We start from the raw sequence: 27,026 nt of genomic DNA, 5'->3' as shown, positions 1-27,026 counted from the left end.
GTGCCAATATAAAAATTCGAAATGGTGTCAATTTCTCACCCGTGGTTCCAAGTTTTCTTTCCATTCCACGTGACGCAAACAAACGTGCAACGCGAATGCTTCCGTAGAACTGTTTCCAGTTCGTTAATCAATTACCAAGACCAAGGGTGAAACTATAATCAACACGGTAATCCATACATCTGTTTGAACAGAGAGTGAGAGAGAGAGAGAGAGAGAGAGAAAGAGAGAGGCCGACCCACATCCGTGAGGGATCCCAAAGTTGAGGCTTGGGAGAAGCTTGCGTGAGGATACAGAAGCTGCCTGCATGAGTGTGGTTTTGGTGTTGGGAGGTTACGGGAAATTTGGAAGACAAAGTGGGTCCGGGGATAATACGTAGCAGATTTATCACGCAAGGAAAGTCTGGCGTTCGCGAACGTTCAGCGGGGTTTCGATACGGGAGTTTAATCTCTGCCCAAATTTGATTTACCTAGACTTCAAGCGGCTCGACTGTAGAGTGGAACCTTGCCGAGGGGATTACTTGACCGATATCCGCTAAGCCAGGTGTAATATTTACTTTGAGAAACGGCCGTCTCGTGCAGTCTCATTACCAAAATTATTCGCGTCGAACGAGCGTGCAATGGCGTTATACGCAAAAGAAAAAAATAAAAGAAAAATAAAACAAGTTATAAATGAACTCGCGCGACGGTTCTCGAGAAAAGGAGATAGCGAGGGAGGAGCTGAGGAGGAATTACTCCCCGGATGAATCTGATTGCCGATTAGAGTGCGGTGAGATCTACGGTGACAAAATATGAGCTCCCACGTCTAGCCGTAATAAGTTACACCGTGTGGCTGATGGTTATTGTTATTCACGGTGCCGCGTTTCTCGCCGAAATGAGAAACTTGCGATAATTCTGTAGGACGGTATCAAGTCCAGTCTTATTAAACGATCCGATATTTCGGTTAATCGTTACTTGTACCGAGATGAAACCGATCCCCCTTTCTTCCCATGAAATATGAACTCCGAATACAAACCGCGGCACCGATTGGCCACAAGCCGATGGCTAATCTGGATTATGGCTGACACGTAAAAGAATAACTCCGAGTTGCGGACATGTGCTGGAATTACCGATTAAGGTGGTCCGTTAATCTTACATATCTCACTGGTACACGCGTCTTTTTATCTCGTCGTCGATGCGTCGTACCTAATAACGTTTTCTTCGTAGGAGTTCCAATTTCACGTGGTCATGAATTCACAGACGGTGATCTGAAGTGGCAATTCGATCGTGCAGATGCATCGTGATGTATCGGGAGTTGAAAAAGTTTCTAAACGTTAGAAGCCGAAAATCGATGATCGTTCTTTTTCTGACATACTTTTACGTTGTTTCTAGCAGATAATATCGCCGCAACAATACAGCGAGCAATATTCTCGAAAGTTTTCTCTCCTATAAAGGGAAGAATGCGCTCTATTCTGGACCATATTAATATCTCGCGTTCATTTTTGGCCGCTTTCCATTTTTAGGAATTTCATCACGGACCAAAGAATATCGCGCAAATCGGCAAAACAATTTTTGATCGATAAATTAAATCTTTGTCATAGGAATGCGCGATGTATCAAAATTTCAAACATGAGAAAATACGATAACGAAAGACGAATTGTTGAAATTTTGATATATCGCCCATTCCAAATATTGATCCTTCCAAGTTTTGATCCCTACCCAAGTTTCTTTGAAAGGCGTATATTTGTAAGACAATTAAAAAGAAGAAGAGTAAAAAACGTTATTAAATTATGGTGAGAGAATTTAAATCTGCGCTTTCTTCTTTTTACACCATTCAACTCTATTGGGTACAAATTAATATTTAAATATAATCAGATACGCTGATTGGTTTAATGTGATCTAGAATCTCGTAGTCATCTCAGATTTCACCTCTCGCCCAAAGTTGAAGCGTCTCTGGACTTTCGAGCCAGGCAAGGAAATGACATTTTCTTGCTCTATGCTTTGCGAAGAGGTTCAGAATTTATTACGACAATTAGATAATTATCTTTTGCCTAAGTAAATTTTCATTAAAGTTTGTTTTCACTAAGTAATAAAGACATAGATTAATGGGGTTACTCCAAGTTTGTATTTTAGAACCCTGCTGCAGTTTCCACGGTTGGTGTATATGAAAGATTTTTTTGCACACTTGTAAATATGATTCTGACTTCAGTTGATTTATATTTGCGAGAATCAAGCATAATTAATATACCGCGCAAACGCAAAAAGCGCACCGCTGTAAATGGAACAACTTTTTTTATTCTCTTGGTTAGTTAACTCAGCTCTTTGAAACTTCACGACGAATTGTATGCTTTCGACCAACTTATGACAAGAGGACGAAGAACTCCAATTACCAGAATTTTAAGCCGGCCATGAATTGTCAACATTGCATAAAAACATTGTAAAATATCGTTTTACGGATTTAAATTCAAAAACTACCCCTAAGACGGTCTCAATTTTAAATATAATAAAATTTCAACGCCTCTGTCTACCTGGTCTTCAATTTTTTTCCAGTAAAAAAAATAAAAAAAAAAGATCCGACTTCTTGAGAAATTTTCCAATATCCACCACGTTGAGATCAATCGTGTATTTTTTGTGTAACAACTAAGCGGTTCTGACAATTGCCTTTTGTCGGTGTAATATTATCGTTCATTGGTGGAGCTTCGTAACCATTGTGGGTAAACCTGGTGAATGGGTAAAATCAACGTCAAGTTTCCAAGGCAGATATGTAGCAGGGATGCAAAAGTCGGTAACTTACCGTTGGCCAAGGATTATATCCTTGAAAGGACATCGTTGAGTTTGATTCACCATCCGCCTGGTCTGAGGCAATTCCTTTATTCGAATAAGAAAACACAGTTTTTGAATGGTTACTTGTCGACTAGCTGACGCTAATTTAGCAAGGATAATAAACGTCGGTCGACAAGTATATTAACATGACAGGTCGAAATGAATATTGGACAATTGACTGTAATTCCTAAAGTTTAGCTCGAAATGAATGTGCTTAAGATTCATCGGTGATTGGTAAAAGCGAATGGAACGATAAATAATGCTGAACCGTTTGTTTAATGTAAGCGTATATCGATTAGTTAAAAAGGATTTAATCAAATTTTGTACTCTCAAAATATGTACGTTGATATATTTATTCATATTTACTGCTATATCAATATATCAATGGGTATAAATATTATTCTTTCCATAAAAACATTACAGTTAATTCTTATTCTCTATACCGAAAGTTACGTGGCGATTATTATTATTATATTTACAATAGTCGATAACAACAATTATTTTTTATCCGTATATAAGATTCATAAAACGATATAATATATATTTATATTTATAGATCTTCATTGTGATGATATTTTTTTCTTTCTTGCGATACGTGAAAAGGGAAATATCTAACGGCAGTACATACGTGTATTGAATTCTCTGTTTACTCGAACGTAAGATTGATCGCATTTCATTTATCTAATGTGTTGGATCGCGCATTTCTTTTATTATTACGTAAGTCCGCAAATATTTATATCCGTATAAATGAAGATGCTATATAATATAGATAATGGAATAAACAGAGGTATCGAATCATTAGCTAGAAGTCAAATTGTCATTACTGTTTTAATTTTACTTTCATCGCTACTATCCGGAAACGACTTTCTCGAAAGAAAAGAAAATCGTTAAATTAATTAGTTTCGTTAAAAATTGATGACAGTATGATTTTCTTTTGGCACAGTAATTTCTATTTCGAAAATATGTTCAGAGCCGAATGAAACTCGATGATATATATGCAAATTCAGTTGTTGCACGAATAACAAGAAACGAAAATATTGAAGCAAAAAAAAAAATTAATAAAAAATAAAAGAATCGAAAATAATTTACAGGATCGAAGTAAGCTATGATTAAATTTTTCACTCTTGCGTGCGCTTAAATATACATTAAGATTAATCCGATTACGTTACAATCTAGTAAGCAACACGTGTGATACACCGTAGTATTTCATTTACTTTTTTCTTCTTTTTTTTTCTTGCCTTAGCTATTCTCCTCTTATTTATCCCCCCTTTTATGTATAATATTGGTCAAGCACTTTTTCTCTTCAGATGCCCTCATCTGTGTATGTACTTATTTTTACATGTTTGTCTGGATTTACAATATTTACATTGGATGTGTAAGGTATCGTTGAAAAACTACACTGATAATATTCGAACACTATCTGTATGTACCTAAATAACTGTTGCTATAATCATTAAAAATCATCAATGAAGAAGTTCTATCTTACACGTACGGATAGGTGAATTTTCCTCGTCACTATAAAATTCAGCTACTGACAGCGACGAAAATCATAAATTGTATGAATGAATAGAGAAATTAAATAAAAGTTCCATCAACATTTCTTCGCAGTTGACACGGTTCGCTGATTTTCGTTTAGTTCGATGAATTTTCAACTTAGTAAGTAAAACAACTAAACGAGGCAAAGAAAGAAAGAAGGACGTATAAAAGTAAAAGATAATACCAAATGATAATGTTGAAAATTTTTATTATTAAACGATAATAATTGAATTAAGTTCGTCTCGTAATGCACAATCTTTTGTGCCTACATCTATATAACGTAAATATAACGATTCTTGCGGCAATGTGCGTATCTTTCATAATATTTCCAACGATGTTACAGTTAAATGCAGTTGAAAAAACAAAATTTCCCAGTTATCGCCATTTTAGCGTTACGACTACAGGGCTCTTTAATTTTCATACAAATCTAAACGAATCGTATAAAAGTCTGTACAATTTTCAATTCGTGAGATGAAAGGTTGGGAGAAGAAGAAAAAATAATAATAATAATAATTCGCCAGCATATTCACAAGAATATTAAATCATTGAGTATAAAACAAGTTGAATTCGATTCAACGATAATGTCATGTCTCAGTATTGAATTATGTTAAGGATAAAAAAAAGGGGGAAGAAAAATAAAATCAATGATAAATCAACTTGACTTTTCTCCTCGAATTAATTCTTACTCATTAAACTAAAAATTTGTCACGTGATCCAGATGTCCTTCGCCGGTACGAGTCTCTAGATACTGTTTATACGTTATCTGTATTTATTGTAACTTAATACATTCACGTATGCTTTGGTTCAGAATATTGGATCAGGTTGACGACTTAAATATTTCACAAGTCACGTGCAACGCACGTTTTCTTCTTTTTTAATAAAGAATACAAAACCTTATAAATGGAATGGCGTCAATTGTAGAAAGAAAATAAAAGAAATTGATAATCGATTCAATACAAATAAACAAGAGAAAGGGAGAGAGAGATAGAAAGATAGATAGAGAGAGAGAGGAACAATAGTGTAAAATACAAGCATTTACAATTGAGTTTTAGCAATTAAAAATCGTCATTATTTTCATTTCATACATGACTAGTGAGGTTAGTTATGTATGAAAGGGGCTTCCGGTACCAAAAATCACGCTTCTTCCTATTCCGCATGAGATTATGATGAAGAAAATCGATAAGCAGTCGAAAGATATTGTTGAGGAATTGATACTATTTTGAAAATTTCACAATGAATACATCTGTAGAGAAGATTATATGTTCTGTTGAATCAAAGTTATGCTAAGTAAATAAACGAAATGTCAAGAATGTACTTGGAATATTTCTTTATCGCGCGAAGAGAGATATTGGGAGTGAGAAGCCAAACGTTGAGAAATAATGTCGATTTTCAACACTGTCGTTAATATGTCTGTTATAATGAATAGATAAATATACACATTAATTAGTACACTTTTTATAATACTAACGATAGTAAAATAAATCCTATTTGAAGACTAGGCGTCTTAAAAATTCGACATTTATTAGTATGTATGTATTTCTATCTATGACAGGTATACGTATATACTATATATGCATAATAGTACATACGTAAATTATACGTATAACACGTAATGTTTTATATTGAAAAATATCAAGTTTTGCGACAACGATGTATATCAAGTTATTTCCCCCAACTCTCTCTTGCGTTTATGGTCAATCATAGGATTTATAGACATAATAATAATGTATACGTATAACCTTAGAAATAAAACATGTACGTACGTATTATGATAATACGTACATGTAAATTAGTTTCATGTTACCTAGCCTAACTAAGCAGCCTCTATTCAAGTCTAACAAAGGTATAGGCGTTGGCTAGAGCAATGGTTATTTTTTTTTATTTTTTTTTTTTAATTTGTATTTTTACCAAAATATTTTCCTGTTCCAGTTCTCGAAACCGATATTAATAGTCCGTGGCTATAAAATGCATCATACCTGTGATTACGTTCCAATTTTAAAACAATCAGCCGTTTACATATCCTAGCTGTACGTACATACCAAAGCGGAACACTGAATTGATTATCGAGGAGTATCCCAGGTGGATCCAGTAAAGAAAACTCAAGTTTTCGAAGAGACGACAAGAAGAAATCATTTGCTAATTTGGCTGACCTTACTTAACGTATGTTCTTTCAACGTACGTACTTATGTGTACAAAATGAACATAAGGAAACGTTGAATTTCGTTGAACAATGTTCGCCGTTAACGAAACCGAGGTGTAGCGGTTCGTATTCTACAATGTGACTCTGTATTTTTATTGATCCTCAACGTTGGATATCCCGTTAATTCGAAAGTTTTAGTTAGAAAAATAACAATAACAATAATCGTTTCTCGAGAGTTTAAGTAGCGAGAATTCAGGAATGCCGTGAAAGAAGGAATAAAAATAAAAAGTCTACAAAAGAAACAAGTGCAGCGTCGATGAGCGAATCGAGAGATAATTTATAATTCCAGTATTCCCCAATTCTCCATACCTTTCACGACGATGAGGATTTAGTTTGAAAAAGAGATACTATATAATAATACGTTTCAGGAATGTATAACGTTTTCAAGTATATGTTAATCGTTTAACATTCTACAAGTAAAAAAGTTCAAGCAACAGTCCACTTAAAAATATAATATAATATAAAATATCACTTTTTTTTTTTTTTTGTTCTTTTTTACATCATCTCATATACATATTTTCCCCTAGCGTCGAACAAGAACAAGCTTTTCGCTCTTCGGTCGTCGTTGAAGGCATTGAACAAAATTACAAATGCGACACTCAAATTCTACAAGCGACTAAAAGAAAATTCGGAACAGGTTTTCTCCGGCGTTTCTCGCTGACAACGAAACGAACAGTCGACAACCTGATCAAAGAGCTTGATTAAGTTCGACACGCGCCCGACGTAATTCTTCTCTTCCAATTACCGAAGGCTTCAGGGTAAACTTGAGGAAATGACGCGAAACGGCCTGAAGTATAAAGCTCGGACGGATCGAGCAAATTCTGCGGCGGAGGTGGCCAATTCCTCCCCGCGCCCCCACGGCGCACGTTGATTTTACAATTATTCGAAGAATGTACGACAATAACTGCACGAAAGTCTCGCTAAACGTTGCAGAAACACGATTAAACCGACGCGGCGGAACTCGACTGGCTGAGCGTTCGGGTTTTTTGTTTTTAACACCGTTCGACGGATGAAAACTCGAAAAGAGATTTACCGTAACACAAAAATGGTACATCATCCGATTTTTAGATTGAAAAATTGAAAATAGCCAATGGAATGTTGACAAAATTTTCACTCCTTTCAAACTAGTCAATTTGTTTAGCACTTTTATCTCAATATTGCAATCCTTAGATCTTACTAAATCTCTTGAAGAATTTCACACGGACTGATAATTTTTGTCAACTACGAAGCTTAACGTTAACAGTGTTGTTACAAGTTTTTTTTTTCAACATTTCGAGATTTGTGAGCTACGTCTAGCTCCCTTCTAGAAGATCCTCGTCGAGTGTCGATTATCGGTCCGCAATTTGTATAATACACCCGTTGAATCGTCGTTTCGTTTTGTTGTTTATTTTTGTGTTATCGTCTCCTTCTTCTTCTTCTTCTTCTTATTATTATTATTTATCTCTTGGTAATATTCTGTTCTTAGATTTTGTACAGTGTAATAATAATGAATCAACGTGAACGACCAGCGCGCTGCCTGATACAGGCGAGCTGCTAGACTGCCGTGGGGGCCCTTGATTGTCAATGCCATTTAGCCTTCTGGGCAAATATGTCCGCCCGTAGATTTTGCGCGAAGCATATGCCCAGTATCTGAAAAAAGATAAAAAGCGGGTAATGATTCAAAGGCGAACAAAATATGTAGAGATGGTCTAAATTTGTTGCGAAATATGTACGAACGAATCATTGACTTATTACACGTAACGACGATATGTACAGTGGCAACGTGCGCATTGCGACAAGCGATTACGTACACATAATACAAAAAAAAAAAAAATGAAAATAATTGAATGAATAAATAAATAAATAAATAAATAATGGACATTCCTGCGACTGCATGTTCATCTGCAAGACATCACAAGATGATGTTTACAATAATCGATATCTTACCTTGATATTTCACGGAAGCGTCGATCGGAATCTCCTCGCTTAAAACTACAACGATTGCCTTACGATTAACTATCAAGTTATTCAATATACATGTATGGAAAAAATACATTCTGCAGGAGAGAAAATTTTTATTTAATATAACGCATATTAATCACCAGACCTTGTTCTGTTTTAAATTTCCACAATTTTATCAATTTTCATTGTATTATCAAATCACGAGCACGCTTTGATAGAAACCATTCGTGGCTCGACAACTTGTAAAAAAAAAAAAAAAAAAGTTAAATCAGCAGTGAACAAGTGACGCGCGCATTGAACCGGATAATTTATTAAAAAGATAAAAAGAAAACAATTCCCTGAATTCACTGGTGATGATTTTAAATACGGGGCAAGGTGAAAGAGTCGCGTGTATCTCGGGTGATATATCGTTAATCGGATAAGAATAAAATGTGGGTAAAATTAGATATTCATGGGATAAAGACGAGGGGAGGTAAGAGGCTGCGGTGCAGCTTCGCGGAGATCAAGATTGGGTCCATCGTACCTGAGCGAAAGCCGTGCAAACAGCACTGCTGGCAATGGCAAGTAGATTCCTCTCCATCCATTCTTCGCCCGCCTGAACGCATCCCTTATCATTGATCACCTTGGTTACGTCAAAATTCTGAAAAAAAAACAAACAAACAAAAATTCGAAACTTCTTAAGTCTTACCGACTGCAGGATTAGTTGTTGTTAGTAGTCCAAAGGATCTGCGATGCCTCGGCCATTCGGCGGGGACTGAAAATTTTTACCGATACAGCTCGATCTCCGTTTTTGTTTAATCGTGATAAAACAAACAAATCAGCGATCTTACAGTTATACTGTTTCAACGGTAAAGAATTCCAATCAGGAAGTTGGAGATGAATGCATGATAGAAAAAAAAAAAAAAAAAACGCGAAACATACAAGAGATATAATCTTTAAACGTTGAAAAGGTTAAATACAATCGCAATTACATTAATAATCTCTTAATTAGAAATGCTCGCACACTTCTGTGTACAACGATACTTCGAAGGCCGTATTTAATTACCTCCTCGCAATGTACGGTACACAACTTAATTAACGGAATCAAATTTTTCATCTCAAGTAATAAAAGAACGCGATAAAAAAGAATTTAACGTTGAAGGTGAAAAATTATGGGGTTTCAAATTCTACACCCTCCTTAGCGCATGTAGATGAAATATGCAACGTTCAACAACGGCGCGGGCCGGCCGGTTTAATCGCAGGCTTTGCTAAATAGATAGTTCTAAGTGGGCTCAATAATTCACCGATTAAACGAACCTGCTGCAGGATTAGATTAACGGCAGGTAATTTACAGCTCGCATGGTTTTACCTCGCAGAGAGCCATGAGGTTACAGCTCTGCCGATGCTATTTCACCTTCGATATAAAAGTTATACTCGCGGTTCGCACGAAAGGTCAAACGTGGAACGTGTTTTTTATTTTTTTTCCCCCCACTTTGAAAATTTCTGTGTAGAAATGTAAATTTCCACAATTATTTACTTAAACAACTACTTACTTACCCAGTAAATTCCAACGATTTTATTTTACCATCTTAATATTATGCAATTAGTAAACGTATGTTTCGGAATATGTACACACATATAGCAGCTTTACGCGGGCATAAATTAAACTGACACATACGTGGTACAAAAATTTTTTACGAAATTATACATACTATACGCATGCGAAAAATATGTATATATTTATGTAAATGAATACGCGTCACGTGCATTGTATGTATAAAAAGTTGCGTTAGGAGATAAATGTTGAATTACGTCTTGCCAGAAAGTGTAATGAAAAAAAAAAAGAAGAAAACAAAATGTTTATTACTTCCAATCGACAAGCATTATTAACAATCAGAAAGATTATATTCTGTACCTATCGATCGCTGCATGCATTAAAACATGAATTTCTCACCTTCCGTATGTCCGTTTTAAAAAGAAAATCATTACGTGACGTCTGGTGACGATAAAATGAATTCACGATTCAGGATTTTCACTCGAGTTAGAAAATGTACTAAAAAATATCTATAAAGTGTCAGTTTTTCAAAATAAACTAGTCAATCTGATTTTCATTAACTCACGTCACTTGGGTACCGTTAAAGTTGATTAAAAATTAAAAAACTAGGTTTATCCGAACGAATACTGAACAAATGAAATCCCCGCGCAAGTCGAAATATACAATTGAAACGTAGGCGGTAAAAAAAATGGCAACATTTCGTTATAATATCCGATGAAAAGCGAGACTCGATCGAGGGAAATGAAGAATGGAAAACCACTCAAAACGTGCATACGGAAGGGTAGAGAAAAATGTCGAGGCATATAGATGTTGGGGGTGATTGTCGGGTACCTGGAGGACCATAACACCAACGGCGGCGCCGGCAACGGGGACGAGGTTCAACTCGACCCACTCTTCGCCGGCCCTTAGGCACCCTCTTTCAAAGATACTTCTTTCCCCTGGCTGCACACCCCAGGAGAAAGAAAGACAACAATGCTTGGTTAGTGTAAATAGAGCTGAAAGCATGCGGAGCCGCCGATTTTTCAAACTCGTATCTTATTTTTCCATAATTTTTTTCTTCACCCCATTTCCTCGAGGGGGTTCCTCGATAATTAATTACATCTACAGGTTTGGCGCTGTGACATTTAGCGATCAATCGGCAGCTTCGATTAATCGTTTTTCCCATTAATCGGCTAATCAACGATTTCGGTTAATCGTTTTACTGACCGATCGATTAAACGATGGTTTCGATTCATATACGAGGCAACTTCGATTAAATAGCTGATCAAAAAAATCGCAGGAATATTTTAAACGAGCATATTCTTACTGGAACAACTGGGTGTGTATGTTACACATATGTGTATATAATTTGTGCGATGTTCTTCCGGAGGCGGTTGGTAAAAAATAACGAGGATGATAACGACGACGAGTGGGGGAGCAATATAAAAATATTTGCATAATATGCAATTACACTCGAGGTATTATTAGGGCGCAATATAATTGGTGTATAGGTACGCGCGCATATAATACGTTGTAAAAGGACCCCTCAAATAAGGAAAAGAGTCCTCAACCGAGAGAGGTACGATAATTTCTCGTCTCTGCTCCCTCGTTTTCCGTCTAATTAGGTTCCCGGCCGCATCCTGACCTGGTTTGCAATTCCCCCTCTTTTGTGGCTAATAATTACCCACGTCCCCGACGACAGAAGTTTCAACTCGGTGTTGAAAACATCGCTTGGACTTCTCAACGTTATCTCGCGTATATCGAGGGTGAGGCTAATTATCTCAATAGATCTCAATAGGTATTAAAAACCGACGAATAAAAATGTGCCTTATATTTTTTCTCATCACTGGTAGATCCTTCTGAAATTATACCTTCCGTTTTTTCTTTTTTTTTGTAGTTATACAAGTGTATTTGATTTGTAAGTATAAAAAAAATTTTTATTTAATTCCCCGAACGGTACGAGTTTTCTCAAGTATTATTTATTTATTGATTTATTTATTTTTGCAATATATTGATTATTCAAATTGAGCTGTACAGGGCAAGAATTTTTCTTCCGACTTTTTTCGGAATAATGTCAAGACAGAAAAGAAAATACAAAGATTTATGTCATTTCGTCACTTTCGATCGTATCATAGTGCGAATTGTACGAATAAATCTTCATCGCAATACCGACGTTTCGTGATTCGTTGATTTTTCTACTTTTACAATTTTCCCGCGCACCTCTCAAATGTTCCGATATCCAGAATTTTTTTGGCAAAACTTACTTCTGCAACGAATTTTCCAATGAGAGATGGAGAAAACTTTTCACCAGGGAAGATCGTCGCGATTAAATATCGACTGTATAATTTTTATACGTCAAATATACTACACTGTACTATACGTATAACTATTTCGTAAAAATGATAGAGGTCGATTTATTCAAACCGAATACTTACATAGCCGGGCTTTCGCACGTCGTATCCACACTGTTTGTTCTTGATAATCTCCTGAAAAGTATTTCAACAAGATTAAATAAAAAAAAGTAAATTTACCAGCAACAAATCTGTCGGATAGAATATCCGACACGTCAAAGTAACGACAGAAAAACCAAAAATCAAAGTCAGAACTTCCAGGACTTGACTTACGATTATAGAAGAATATCGATAAAAGACTCGGTCTACTCAAAGTTTAGGTATACATGTAGGTATTACACCTTTAATGAAAAACAATGATACAGAGTGAAACGATCTTACGTTTGGTTTCCGCTTGCAGCAGCTAAAAGGCACACCGCATGCTTCTCTCGACCCAATCTCACTCGAGGAGCAGTTGAAGTAGTTGTTTCGGTCCCAGTCCTTGGGGCCCTCGATTCCGCAACACTGCAGCTGCGAAACGACACGCTCAACGATAAATTTACCCCCTGGTTTTCGATTCGAATTTCGGATAAGGGCGGATAGCGGGACGAGCGAATAAGAAAAAGAAATATAAATTATCTGGAAACGAGATACATACGCACACACCGACACATATGTATTCCACAGCAATCGTAACGACAACAAAAAGAAAAGAAAATTCAGAATAAACCGAACCGTTTATAAGCACGCAGAGATCGAATGGTGCAAAAGTGTTAGAGCGATGTAAAATAAACTAACGATATCCGAGCTTCTGTTGCTGTTTATAAAACTGGCGGTAAATTTTTCATTTTATCATTTGTCAAAGAAATCATAAAATCTAAAATTACCGGCAAGGAAACAAAATTGCGTGGATGTTACATACACTGAGAGAAATTTTTAGTTCCGGTTACCGCTCAGTCCTTGACTATTTTCATTTTTTACCACGATCGAAAAATATAGTTCTAAGTAGATAATGAAAATTAGTTTTCTAGCTGTTACCAGAAAGTTTAGTATCCGTTACTATTCTTTCTCATTACGATCACTGTTGCTATATTTTCTTGTAACTGTTGCGAAAATTTAATGCTTGTGCAAGAATAAATTGACGTTAAAGCCTTGTTTAGCTAAAAAAGTAGAGTAATCTCGTCTCTCAAACAATATTCAAACAGTTTTTTCAACGATACCTGTTTTACTGAATTTTTCTAGTTACTCTAACAAATAAAATTTTTCTCAGTATAGTACCTAAAATTGGATAAAATAGGGATATTTTCTGGTATTAATTAATTGAAGGGCAGATATTAAGGTGGCGCCAAACAGGGGTTGAATGTTGCACGTATATATGTATATATATATACACATGTATATACACACATACACAGGTATGCATAAGAGTCGAGAATTCTGAGAGCTATCGCCGTGCGAGAATCTCGGCTGCGTAGTAAAGTCACCCAAGTTTCATTAAACCCCAATATTTCACGGTTGGTGGAAGCCCGACCCGTGAAACCACTCCTTGCCTAATTTACTCCACAAACACTACTTTTTGGCATCGGTATACTTGTCTGCTTTGCCCTCAAACCTCTGAAAGCGTCCAACTTTTTTTTTTTCCTCGTTAGTACCTACATAATTTTCCCTCCAGCAGCTTGTCAGTTTTAAACCAGTTCCATAACAGGTATCTAATTCGTTACGTAGCTTCGTAACTTTGTAATTAATAATATAACGTGGAACGGATTTTTTCTTCGAATGAAAATCATTCAAAAATGACAAGAAAAAAATAAATAAATAAATAAATAAATAACGATATAAAAAGGAAAGAAATATTCTATCAAGCAATAATAGTACAATAGTAATTTACCCAGTCCTCCTGAATCCAATCGATCAGATTCTGTTGATCGGGATCTTCTCTGTAGTGAATTATGAAAGCTTGAAATCCACCCGTGGCCTGTGATTTGATCTGTTAACGTAAAATATGTGAATGTGAATTAGAGAGAGTAAGCATATGCATACGTGTAAAGTACGTGTGACAGATAAAACAGAATTTGATATAGAAAAAACAAATAAAAAAAAAAAAAAAGAACCAATGTCCCAAATAACCGATCCATTTTTTCCAACGTCTGATTTTTACGAGCTTGCCACGGCTATTCCATCGGCTTTCGTATATACACGAATTTCGTATACGCCTGAAATTTGTTTTCCACCTCATTTCCTCGTTTTCTCGGCTGGAAATTTCGAGGACCGACATTTACGTGGCTCGGCATCTCGATTTTTATTAATTTCACGAACATTGGGTTAATTCTCGTGGTGAAACGGTTGAGTACACTCTTCGCGAAAAAATTATATTCCAAATCTCTGAAAGATGAGAGAAGAATGAGAAAAAAAGAAAGAAAAAAAAGAGCGGTAAAAAACCATCGTATGACTCGTCTATAAATAAATAAATAAATAAATAAAAATAACAGAATCGCTGCAGACTCTCGGAGTATTTTCTTCTTCATATTTTTTTCTTCTTCTTCTTCTTTCAACTCAAACTTCCATATCGCACAATTCGTCGAAACAGAAAACGTGTACTGTCAATATTATATTTATTACATGATTGGACTTTTGAACGACAGCTGTTACATAAATTCTGCCGTAGAGTATATATGTATAGGTAGGTATATAATATAGTATATAAACACGTAACGTACATCGCGGAAGTCGCTTCGAGAAGGTTGTGAAAAATTCACGTTAAAAAAAATGAGACTCACCCAATCTTTAAAGACGAATCCCAATATGCCAGCTGTCATTTCCGAAAGAAGTAACAGCGCCAAAAATATCGCGTACTGAAACAGAAGTAAATACGTGCGTGATTATTTTCATTCGTTATATTTTTTTTTTTTAATTCAACCTTTGCGACATTGCGGACAGTCGGGATTGTCTAACAGGTTGAAAAAGATATCGTCGTGGAGATCGATCGCTGATCGAGAAAGAAAATACGTAACAACTTCCGGCAGTTTTATCTTTTACATCATTTTCACGATAAAAAATTTACCGACACGTACCCCTGGTAAATATATTCGATTTTACGATCGAATCAAGCATTCGAATTTCGACACGTTATACGCGAGATCGAGTCGTATTAATTCCAACTTCATTAGACCCGCGATTCTATTATACCGCATAATAATTTACCGCACGCTGCGGTCGGTGCAAATATTAGCGAAATTACACAGCGTTTGGAAACTTTGAAAAATTTCAAACACAGCGAACCGTAAATTAGAGCGGACGCGTAACGCTATTCCAGGAATGCACTATTAGATTGTAAGTGCTGCACAAGTATTTCACATGCACAGGTGATTTAATCTGTGAGCGATGATGGAAATGGTAGACACATGTATATATATATATATTTATACTGCTTTGGCATTGAAGACCGAAAAACTCGTTTAAATTCGTTAATTGATGAACCTTAACAAACGGATGGAGTAAAAGTTGACGATTCGAGAAACTGCTGTAGAGTTGTTACAACGATTAGGCTTAACTTGAAACCCAATCGTTTTAAAGAAACGAAAATTATTTGTTCACGTTATAGAAAATAATCCAGCAAACGATTGATTGAATAATTCACTTTCAGTCTTAAATCCGTGGTATCTGCATATTTCCACTTCCATTCGTTACGGTGGTTTGGATCGTGTTAAAAAAGAGCTGAAAAGTGGATTGCTTCTCGGAATTGAAATTATATTTTCATCAAGGTATAAGGAGAGAAAAAAAATAAATAAAAATTGAAATCACTGCCGCGAAGAGCGCGCTAAAAACGCGAATATATGTATGGATAAGATTTATTTCCAGAAGCTGGAAAACCTCCGGCGTACGAACTTTGATATTCCGGTTTGATCCTTGGGGACATAATTTGAGGATACGTATATTAGGGATATAAGGAAAGCAAGATAGCTGCTTAGCTGCATACCTAATATACATACATGGATATGTACGCCATATAAACAATACATGTATCGTGCTGTGCATAGATAAGACTTTTTTAATAACGTTAGATAAGCCCGGGTATATATGCAAGGTACATGTATGTATACCTATGTGTACAGAAATACCGAGAAGGACGATAACGTAGCAGAATTAGTTGTAAGAAATTACGATACCGGGTTGTTCGGTAGTAAACTTGATCGAAACAAGCCGATTGCTCAAGTTTTTAACCCCCGTAAATCCGAACTTGCGGTTTATTAAACTTGACGTTAAAAAAAATCCGACAGTAACATGATATTAACAATGATATTAACAGTTATTCATACAAATCGAAAGAACATTGTGACGAAATTTGCAAGAAAAAAAATATGTCCAGATCTGTGAAATTGTTATACACGTATTCTTATGTACCTAACGAAAATAAGCAATATTGAAATAATTATAAGCACTAACCGCAGCTAGTAAACACGTGTTTTCTCTCAACGCGCCAACGCATCCTGTGAATCCGATGATGAACGTCACTGTGCCTGTAAAAAAAAAAGAAACAATCAAACGGTCTGAAATTAGTTACAGATTGTAATAATTATTTCACAGAAATTTAAATTATTAGTTTTCTGTAAATGATTTTTTTCTTCTTTCTTCTTGTGCCGTGTCAGGGTGATATTTTAATATCAATAAAATACAAATTAGAAGCTCGTTAAACTTCGCGATTTAGAGTCTGTTTTATCGATTCATTAAAAAAAAAAACAATCAAGAATATCCGTCCTTAGATAAGCTTAATTCTCGGAATCGGAGCGCATGCGTAAAACTAAAAAACAATTTTGCGTAATATTCTACACATTAATCGTATCCTTTGGCTTCTTCGAGAGATTCAATCAGGGGTACATCGTCGCAGTAATTAGCAATCAACGTCGAAACGGGAAGAAGGTGGGTTTAGAATGATCCGCATCACCTGCAGCTACAGAGGAAAATCTGTGCTGCAGAAATTAGGTAAATATGTATATAGAATAGCACCCTCTGGAAACTGGTTAATTCGTTCCCCTAGGTTAATAATCCAAAACCCTTGAACCTTTCCTTTCATACGCGTAATAGGTGTACGTATATAAAGGATGGTTTAATTACCGAGAACTTATTACGACATCCGCTCTCTGTCGTGTTATAATATTATACGTACGACGCTATGAAAATTCCCCGTAGATTTCTGCTACCTCCATTCCTACTGCACGCGTATGTATGTGTATATATATATATATATACATATATATAGATTTATATACATAAATGTATACATATGTACATAAACAAAGCTTTACCGCTCTCGAATACCTTTGAAGAGATCCGGAGCTGTTGGTCATTGCGGCATGAAAAATGTTTCCGAGCGTGAAGAGAGAAAAAACGATTTTTTACCGCAATTTCGTTTTACTTTCTTTTTTTTTTTAATTTTATTATTATTATTTCGTTTTACCTTTCTCTCTCTCTCTCTCTCCCTCTTTCTTTCCTTCTCTCTTCATCTCTTTCGCGCTCTGCGAAATATCAACGAAACCGTATAAGATGGTGTATCAAGACGTATAGGTATAATATGTGGGAGGAAAATCGATACGCCATCTTTCTGAGCAACGCAATATCATCGGGACAACGCCAAATCCTTTTATATACATATAGATGTATACATGTAGATATATATCATGGTGATACAGCTACTTTTGTGACGAAAATATTTCCACCTGGGTGGATGAAAATTCAGTGACGTATTAGATGTTACACACTGACGGGGAAGAAAAAAAAAAACATTCTTGTAGCCAATCTCGCGGTGAATATCTGATGTTATAGAAAGTGTGTTTACATACATATACATATGTCTAGAAATGTTGTAAACGAAAAATAAAAGTTGTGAGAATTTTTTCGGAATTTTCAGTACTTTTAAACCATATTTTAGTTCATGGAAAAAAAAAATATATTAAAAGTGGTGAAAATTTATTGTATTTGTAAATTGAACAAACGGCGAATCCACTGTTCGAATAGAATCGTTACTAACAGATAGATTAGATCTGAGAAATTTCAAATGCAAAATTAACTGGAAGATTTGTACACTTTAACGACAGCCGCGATCTTCCCGGCATTACATCGGCCCTTGAACGCTGCGACTTTCCGTAGAATCGGGTATACACGTTATATATCACGATGTTCTCTGACCGTCGGTGGATTGCACGCACGACGGTATTGACGTAATCTAATTAATGCTAAGAACATGATACGAGCGGCGGTATCGCCGATGGATGGATGGATGGATGGACGGACGGATGCACCGACTGACTCTGACAGTGATTACGGAGAATGATGAGAAGGATGGATGAATGGGAGTCCACGTATATCCCGCCGTCGCCACTCTCTCTATTCTAGGCATAATATCGGCCACCTGACCACGAGAAGCGTCATCGTCTTGTTGCACGCGAAGAGGATTTCACGGTTATTGGAATTGCGCAAGGACCAATTTCACAGAGTGATGACTTTTTTCTTCCTTTTTTGTTTTTTTTTTGTCTATTCCGTTACCCCGCGTAACTTCGAAGATTGTCTTTTCGGGAGAATCAAGGCTTGCGACATTATCGATCAAGGGTATTCCGAATTATATCCGACGTATTGGATACATCGAAATTAACGGTATTGTGGCATGCACAGTTTTTTTTTTATAATAATTCTAAACGAAAAAAAAAAAAAAAAAGAGAAGAAGAAGAAGAATAATATTCTCACCGCCGTGACGAAGTTTCAATAAAAATTATATCAACCAATCAAACCGAAAGGCTAAAACTATAGGATGTAACTTAACGATATTATACAATACTCTTTCTCAATAGCCACTTAGCGCTTTTTTCATAGCTATAAATAGTTACAATAGTTGAAAACTTCTTTCGGTTAAAATTATGGATACAGTCAACGATCCGAAATATTAACGAATTACGATATATTTTACCAGAAACGTCACTACCTAATATTCAGCATCGATAGTTATGAGTAAATTATTCATACAAAGCTGATTAAGAATGAATTCGTGTTGAAAAAATCATTCAACTTGACCGTTTCGATAGCGATAATTTATATATAATACAAAGTAATAGGTAGATTCCAGAATGAAATTGTAAACCCCTGCGTGACACAGACGTATAAATTAAAATCAGGCGTATCACTCCGCGTGGAAAACAAGGGCGGTAAATTAACCCCGTAGCAGTAAAGAGAGATATTTTAGATATATAAGGAAAGACGGACAGCTCGCGATAAAGCTCCGTGTAAGATGTTACGTACGTATATATATATATATATACATGTAAAGCCGTTGGAAGTAAAATGTAGATTTTCTCTCGTTGGCACGTTCGCGGGTTGATAAATCAAGTAGTCGGACTCGATGTTAGGGAAGACTCGAGGAAGCCGCGTGTCTGCGCTTCACGCTTGCCGCATGCAAGTGCAAGTGCAAGTGCAACTGCGATGCGCGATACTCGTTACGTAATACGTAATACGAACGAATGCGTCGAAGGTTGAAAAAGAATTTGGTACAATTCGTTTGTCGCTATTTATCTCACTTAAAAACGACGCGTTCGGAATGAATTTTTATCTTTTTCTCTTCTTCTTCACCATTTTTATTTACAATTTATTTACATCTGATGTATTTGAATGGAGTGCAGAGTCAATCGCGTGTTCAAATCAGGCGCGCACTGCTCAGCGATAAGAGGAAGCAAAAAAGCTTAGCGAAGTCCTTTGGGTAGTGAAAAATACATGACGCTGCGTATACTGAGAAGAGGGTTCAAAGAGGCATAAAAATTCGAGTTGTGTATATTTATACGAAGATATACACGCACGTACGATATGTGCGTAGATACGTAACGGTGAATACGGGAAAATTTCTTGGCTACGAGTAATCAAAGGACAGAAAAAGCATAAACTAGAAGGAAAGGTGAAGGAATGAACGAATGGATTTCTTTCTTACGTATATAAAATTTCTACTAAATTCGTCTGACGCGTGTCTTTTCATGGGGATGCTTAAAAGAAAGAAGCGGCAAAACAAGAAGAAAGACGAATATATATAAATAAAAAAAAAAAATCTCGCTTCTTTTTATACTTCAGGGTCGAAAAGGCTTTCATTGCTACTTTTTCACCGAGTTACGTGTATAACGTACTCGAGACGAGGAGCAAACAAAAACAAGCCAACGAAATCAGACGAAAGTGGAACTAAAGAAACTAAGAAATAGGTAAAAATCCTGCTAATTTTTTCATCCAAGTCGAAATTGAAAGATTCAAATTACTTGTATCGCAATATCTAAATAAAAAAAAACAAGCTACTTATTCGTAAAATTGCTTATATTTCTTTGCACGACGTCGGCGTTTCGCTTGCAACAGTTACGTAATTTATGGTAGAAAAAGAAAGAAACAACAACTGGTAAGCCATCATTTTGATTTTACCAGTATCTACATAAAATATTGCACAAGATTTTAACTATACGTGCTTTAGAATAGTTTTAACGACTCTCCAGAGTTTCTCGTTTCTACGAAGTTATCGTCAGACATGTGTGTGTGGGTGTGTACATGTTTACACCTAAGAAGAAAATCTCGATATCTCACGAGCAGCGGATGATTAAGATTCGAGAAACACGCGATCAGCCTCATCACAGAATCAAGCGAGCAATGCACCTTTCAATTTTCGCATATTCGTATAAAATTAATTGTCACCTATTAATTAGCCGGAAGAAAAAGTATGGTATAGAAATATTGAAATTTTTTATTTATTTTTTTTTGGAAATATCGAGAGCGTGCAATAATTTGGAATAAATACTGTCGGCATTAATTTCTCTCGCTGTTAAACTCCAGTTGTAATAATTAAATCGTCACTCTTACACTTTGTCCAATGATTACATTACATTTTTCAATGGTTGAAAAATTGAATAGCGGCAAACTTACCGATTAGAATGAGAATGAAGGCCGGATCGAGCGCGACGTTCGTCAGGCGAGACAAGTTGTTGAAAGTGTCCTTTTCCGTCCAGGCCCAAACCCCGACTGCCATGATGCCGAGACCGAGCAGCTGAAAGGAAAAAATACGCAAGAGACGCGATTAGTCACAACGATATTGAATGTTCGTTAGTTTGACACACGATTCAAGTTTAACACCCTGCCCTGTATTTTTGGATATTTTGATGTTACAGTTTGTTATTTATCGGAAAATGACGATTGAAAATGTAATTGACAGCCGAGCGATAAAAAGGTGTATACAATCAGATTTCGATGGGATGATTAATTGTCGCCTGGCCGAACGAGCAATCGCATGGACAGGCTGAACGGGAAGAAGGGGGGAGAGAAAGAGAAAGAGAGAAAGAGAGAGAAAGCTGCGTCCTGCAACTGCAACATTTCGGCTGACCAAGCACGACGACAATTAATTTCAGATAATGAGGGATGCCCAATGATTCTGCTCCCTCGAACGTGACATTTCTATTATTCCGTTATGTCGGGTCAACGAGGGAACGCTGAACCCCGTGTGCATATATGTAACACATATGTGTACGTATATTTACATATAGCTATGCATCACATTCGTAGGTTAATTATACAAGGTAGATGTAAAACACTTGTAACAAGTTTCGTTGAACACGTCACCTATATCATATACGTTTGGTAAGAAGACTGTGCGAGAGCTTGAAAATTCTATACACAGGCATTTTTATCCATTTATCGATTAATAGATTTCCAGTAAATCTACAGTGACGTAGTTTCGGTACTTCTTTATTTGATTTTTTTTTTTTAACTTATTTATTTTTTTCTCTTTTCATGCTTTGGTGATAGTTATTGTACAATGATTCAAAGAGGAACAGATAGAGAGACAGAGAAGTGCAAACAAAGCGACGATATTAAGAGAAGTATTTAGAAATCTGTTTTATGCATCAACCAAGCAAATACACAACCAGTGACTGTGTCAAAGGATTGGTTAAAATCGAACCAATTAATCGGGACCGTCTGATAAAAATGACATTAAAATTTTTATTCGAGGATCGTATATCACAGGACGAGGATATCATCGCTTTGCCATCGTCGAATCTTCATATAAATTTTTTTCACCTATCTTCCTTTCGATTTTTTCGCTATTATACGCTAGTTGGCAATATCGTAACACAAGTTTCTTTGTCGTTTATTATATGCGTCGGACTTTTGAATGCAAGTGGTAAAATGACAAGGAGAAGAAGTCCGTGTCTCGGAAGCAGAGAGAATGTTTCGTGTAAGATGTATAGACAAGTAGGACCAGGTATTATCCGGGTTTACAATTTTAATCTCTTCGGCTGTGTAATCAGGTGCCCAACGAGGAGCAAGAGGGCTTATATCAGCTAACCCTTGAATCCCCCTGGATGAACACTTTCCTTCAACCAACATTATACAACCCAGTATCGAAATTCGGCCCGATTTATTGCTGGGTGAAAATATTGACGATGAATGCGTCAAGTTTTTTCGCCTTAGGGAGGAATTCTCAATATACATATACATATGTGTCTTTTTGTAAAATTTCACTCATTTCCGAATTATACGTGCGAAGAAGTAAAATTGTGTGACGATAGAATGTGCAAAAAAAACATTGTTTGCGAGAAACGGAGAAAACCACGAAACTTTTTCCGTGAAGATAATTTTCCAGCACGCCAAACGGTTAGCGATAGGTATTTTTAATTGGGTTAGTTAGAATCAGCCGGGATACCTAAATTGATTCTAGTAACTTTGTCGAACAATTGCTTTATCGTCAACAATTGTTTCCCCGTCAATCACACCTAATCCAGTTTACAATTAACATACGTTGCAAATACTAACGAAAAATTCGTTACAGCTTCGGCAGATGTAAAAGTTTTATTGTTATTTTAAACTCTGGATTGTGAAAAGCCGTTGACTTTTTGTCAAAGAAAAACATTAGAAAAAAAATTTAAAAAAAAAAAACGTAAAGAAAATCTGTCCAGAATTTTATAATTAGATAAGCTCAAAGATTTCTCTCACCAATCGCGTTGTGGATTAATTGAAAATTCAATTAAAGAAAGATCCTGAGAACTACACAAAAGCTTATATACTTTTGTGAAAACTACGATAAGTGACTCTAATTTCTTTCCCTTCTTTTCCTTCGTCTTCTTCTTTTTCTTCTTTTTTCAACCGACGGCTAGACAGAACGAGCGTTGATTGCAGATTCCACGCACATGTATATGTATAACTTAGTCGAGTGGTGGAGATTAATTTTTTTTTTTTTTTTTTTTTACCAGTCTCTGAAGTTCTTACCCGTCCGTGATACAATTCCGATTTAATTTATACTAGTATATATATATATATATATATATATATATATATATATATATATATATATTTTTTTTTATACATATATACACATACATACCGTATCGACAGCATCGCGAAGTTACTTGGCTATGATTAATATTATCCGTTTTAAGCTTGGTCGGAAGATAGAAGAATAAAGAACGACGTCAATCCGATTTCTCGAGTTCATTTCAACCTAACTCTAACGACAAACTTGCTGTTTTCATGCAAATTAGTTATAAATTAGTAAATTAGACATCAGAAGTCTTCGACGTGAGTCAAAGTGGTCCTATTTTTTGTTCAGCTCAATTTTATCTTAAATTTTGCCTAAAATTACCAGATATATCAATAAACACTCAAATTTTAAGAAACTAACCGAAGATTAGGATTGGAAGAGTAATTTCCTACATTTCAAAGAACGGTACACTAATGAGAAAAAAAAATAAAAAATTGCCCGACTTTTTCCCGGTTTTTCCAGATGCATGTAAATTCCCTGAAAAATTCCCAGTTTCCTAGATTTCCCTGACAGCCAGACACCCTGAATCAAAGTATACGATGCGCTTGCTTATTCGTAATTTTCAAAGAAATAAAAACGCGGTCGACAAACTCGGACAATTTAAAACGACCGCGTATATTGCGGGAATAACTGCATTTAAAAAATTGCGAATTTCCAGCAAGGCGATTCGTATTTAATATAAAATTAAATGTAACAAGTACCCAAAGCCATATAATTCCAAGTCGTTTACAGCTGTTGCTGTTGCACGCGATCCGTATCAAGATCGCGAAAAGATAATTACGTAGCTGACGTGCAGGTGTGAGGAATTACAGGCGTCGTATAAACGTATAACTTTTTTCACTTCAATTCTATCATATTGAAAGTTAGCAAGGTTATCGTAACGATTCTCATTTATTTCGAAATTTGAGTTTCTTAAAAATCTTTGTAAAATAAAGAAAACAGTATATTTTTTCCCTCCTCAATGTTTCGTTGCGAAAACGTTACTCGACTTCAACCTCTTTCGATTTTTCACTTCTCTAGATCAATTTTTCCCTTCTCTTTACTTCACTCCACCCGACGTGTCGAGACGTATGAAACCTGCCACCGCAGGAGGACAGAAATGTTTACCAATGTACCCTACGTTTTCTTTTTATACCCACTTTCTTTCGGCCCTCCCTCTTTCTAGCTTATCGTTTCTTTTCAGATCCAGTTCTTTCACGTGGATTAAGTTTACCCAGCTGAGGCTCTCCTGTCAACCGTTTTGTGAGGAATTACGGAAGCAGTCGGACCAGCCACTCCTGCAATTGCTTTTCTCATTTCTCGTTGCTGTCTCACTTCTGTTTTGCTTCTTACTTTTGCTCTTTTCACAATGCGACGATAAATTCGAACGATATTCGAAGCCGTACTTGCGAAAGATCGCAATCGCAGATTATTAATAACAGGCACCGCAAGTCCTTGTGATCTGGAATATACGAGTTTTTGACAAAATTTAACTAGTGACGGATATAACAATACGAGAAAAAAATCTGAAAAGCTGAAAAATGATATCGTGTATAGAAATTGGTTCAGCATTCAAGTTGCAGGTAGACTTGAGTTATAAAATATGTATACAGAGAGTCAGCAAGCTGAAAACTTTCAGGCTCAATTAAACTCGAGAGGAAAGTTTGCGAGACGTTTGTATATACGTGCGATGAAATCACCTGAACTTTAACTAAAGCATGAAAATGTTTAATGAAAATTTATTACCGTTTGGCGTTTATGAATATTTGTATAAATTCGATTCGTTTTCGTTTGTGAAGAATCTTCGAAGTAGTCGATCTTTTACACTGTTGTGGAAAAAATTCATAGACATTAAAAAGTGACGATTCAAAAGAGAACGATGGTTTTTATCGATACCATTTCGTTTTGTGCGAATAAAAGCGGTATAGCATAATAATGCAGATCGTTTCCTGGAGCAAGCAGGTGACCTCGTCTCGTCTCGTCTCGTCTCAGTTTCCTCGAGAATTACGACTTATTTATGCGCGGCTAGAATAGAAAAGTTGGATACGACCGCGTGAGCAATCATTTATACGGATCTAACTTGATACCAGAGGATCGCGGAGTCGAGTTTGCGGCATATGGGGCGCATTTTTCCGCTCTTATTTACTATTTATGGGCATTGAATCGATCTGACGAGGGTGAGCAACAGCAGCAGTGAAACAAATCAACGACGAGGAATTAGTAATGAAACATTAGGAAGCGGTAAGAGTTCGGAATCACAAGGATTGGATCGAAGGAAGGGACGCCAGGAGGGCACTTAAACGGGAACCTGACTTCGACCTTAAGGATTTCCCGCGCTATATTTTTCGAGGAAACTTTGCACTCAACTGATTCAATCGGCGAAACGCCGCGGTTCTAATCGAACAAATGAATCTCCGGCTGATTGCGTTATACGTTATACCGTCTCATATTCTGTCCGTTCGATAAACAAAAAAAATAAAAACACCGCGGAATTTCTTATCGTCGCGTAACGAGACTCTGAGTTTTGATACCGTTGTAGGCCAAAAATGTATCAAGTGATGAAAATTATCTTCGCTTCGCTTCGGTAACAGTGAAATTCGGATATTTATCATTCTTGAGAAATTAAGTGAAAGATACTGTGATTCGAGCAATTGGTATACCTTGATTAACAATAAGCTCGAGTAAAGTTCTGCTTGAAGGAAATAATTCACGCGACGCTGCCCGAATTCTCGGGGTTTAAGGATGAAAAGACGACAACGTTAAGAGAGGTGAGAGCGGTTGTTATATTATATTATCATTATCATTATTATAATTATTATTATTATATAGGGGATACATACAACCCATTGAAGAGTTTTGGAATGGTCAATTTTTAATTTCGATTAAAGCCGGCGGGTATGAATGTTAAAAATTTAAAAGAAAATTGCCGCTACAGGCAGTTTCCAAATGGAATGTATAATCAAAGTCCGTTAATGAATCACTCGGGGAAGATTGCTGAAAATGCGGCGTTGATATAACAATCGTCGATTTTTATCATTATCCCGGTTTAATCGAGACAAGATCATTAGAGTTTAAAAGATGAAGTTTGATGAAAGAAAAAACGTTAATTAAATATTTAAAATTTCATTCCTCTGCGTGGGGTTTTACATTGAAATTTATAATCGGAATCATCTTATACTGATATAATTTAAAAAAACACGATACCCATTTAAAATTGTTTACAACTGTACCGTGGATAGCATAATGAACGACGCTTGGATGGAATCTAAACCTTTTCCCCCATTTATCGTCACTGCTTTTTCCCTGTCGAGAGGCGTGCAGCAGCACAAAGACAAAAGATTAAGTAAATAAATTCATATTCTATGAATTTCTGAGTGAAGAAAGAGCGGAAAATTACTCTTACAGC

General features: G+C 36.1%; 1 protein-coding gene across 3 annotated transcripts in view; it reads right to left on the bottom strand.

Moving 5' to 3' along the window:
- Window positions 1–3,133: 3,133 nt before the first annotated feature.
- The window catches only part of LOC124296738 (tetraspanin-5), an 89,808-nt gene continuing 65,915 nt past the window's right edge, over window positions 3,134–27,026 (bottom strand). Inside the window, exons 2-10 of one of the 3 annotated variants that reach the window (XM_046747060.1) lie at window positions 21,253–21,373; window positions 16,762–16,835; window positions 15,096–15,170; window positions 14,207–14,305; window positions 12,721–12,849; window positions 12,424–12,474; window positions 10,841–10,951; window positions 8,999–9,115; window positions 3,134–8,163 (exon numbers count right to left, since the gene is read on the bottom strand). In XM_046747060.1, the coding sequence (XP_046603016.1) occupies window positions 8,095–8,163; window positions 8,999–9,115; window positions 10,841–10,951; window positions 12,424–12,474; window positions 12,721–12,849; window positions 14,207–14,305; window positions 15,096–15,170; window positions 16,762–16,835; window positions 21,253–21,373 (846 nt within the window). In that variant the 3' untranslated portion in view covers window positions 3,134–8,094. The remainder of the gene's footprint in view (window positions 8,164–8,998; window positions 9,116–10,840; window positions 10,952–12,423; window positions 12,475–12,720; window positions 12,850–14,206; window positions 14,306–15,095; window positions 15,171–16,761; window positions 16,836–21,252; window positions 21,374–27,026) is intronic. The other 2 variants (XM_046747058.1, XM_046747057.1) reach the window with 2 other exon arrangements.

Source organism: Neodiprion virginianus, chromosome 1, assembly GCF_021901495.1.
Source record: "Neodiprion virginianus isolate iyNeoVirg1 chromosome 1, iyNeoVirg1.1, whole genome shotgun sequence".
Classification (NCBI taxonomy): Eukaryota; Metazoa; Arthropoda; class Insecta; order Hymenoptera; family Diprionidae; genus Neodiprion; species Neodiprion virginianus.
This window is presented reverse-complemented; position numbering and strand designations above follow the sequence as displayed.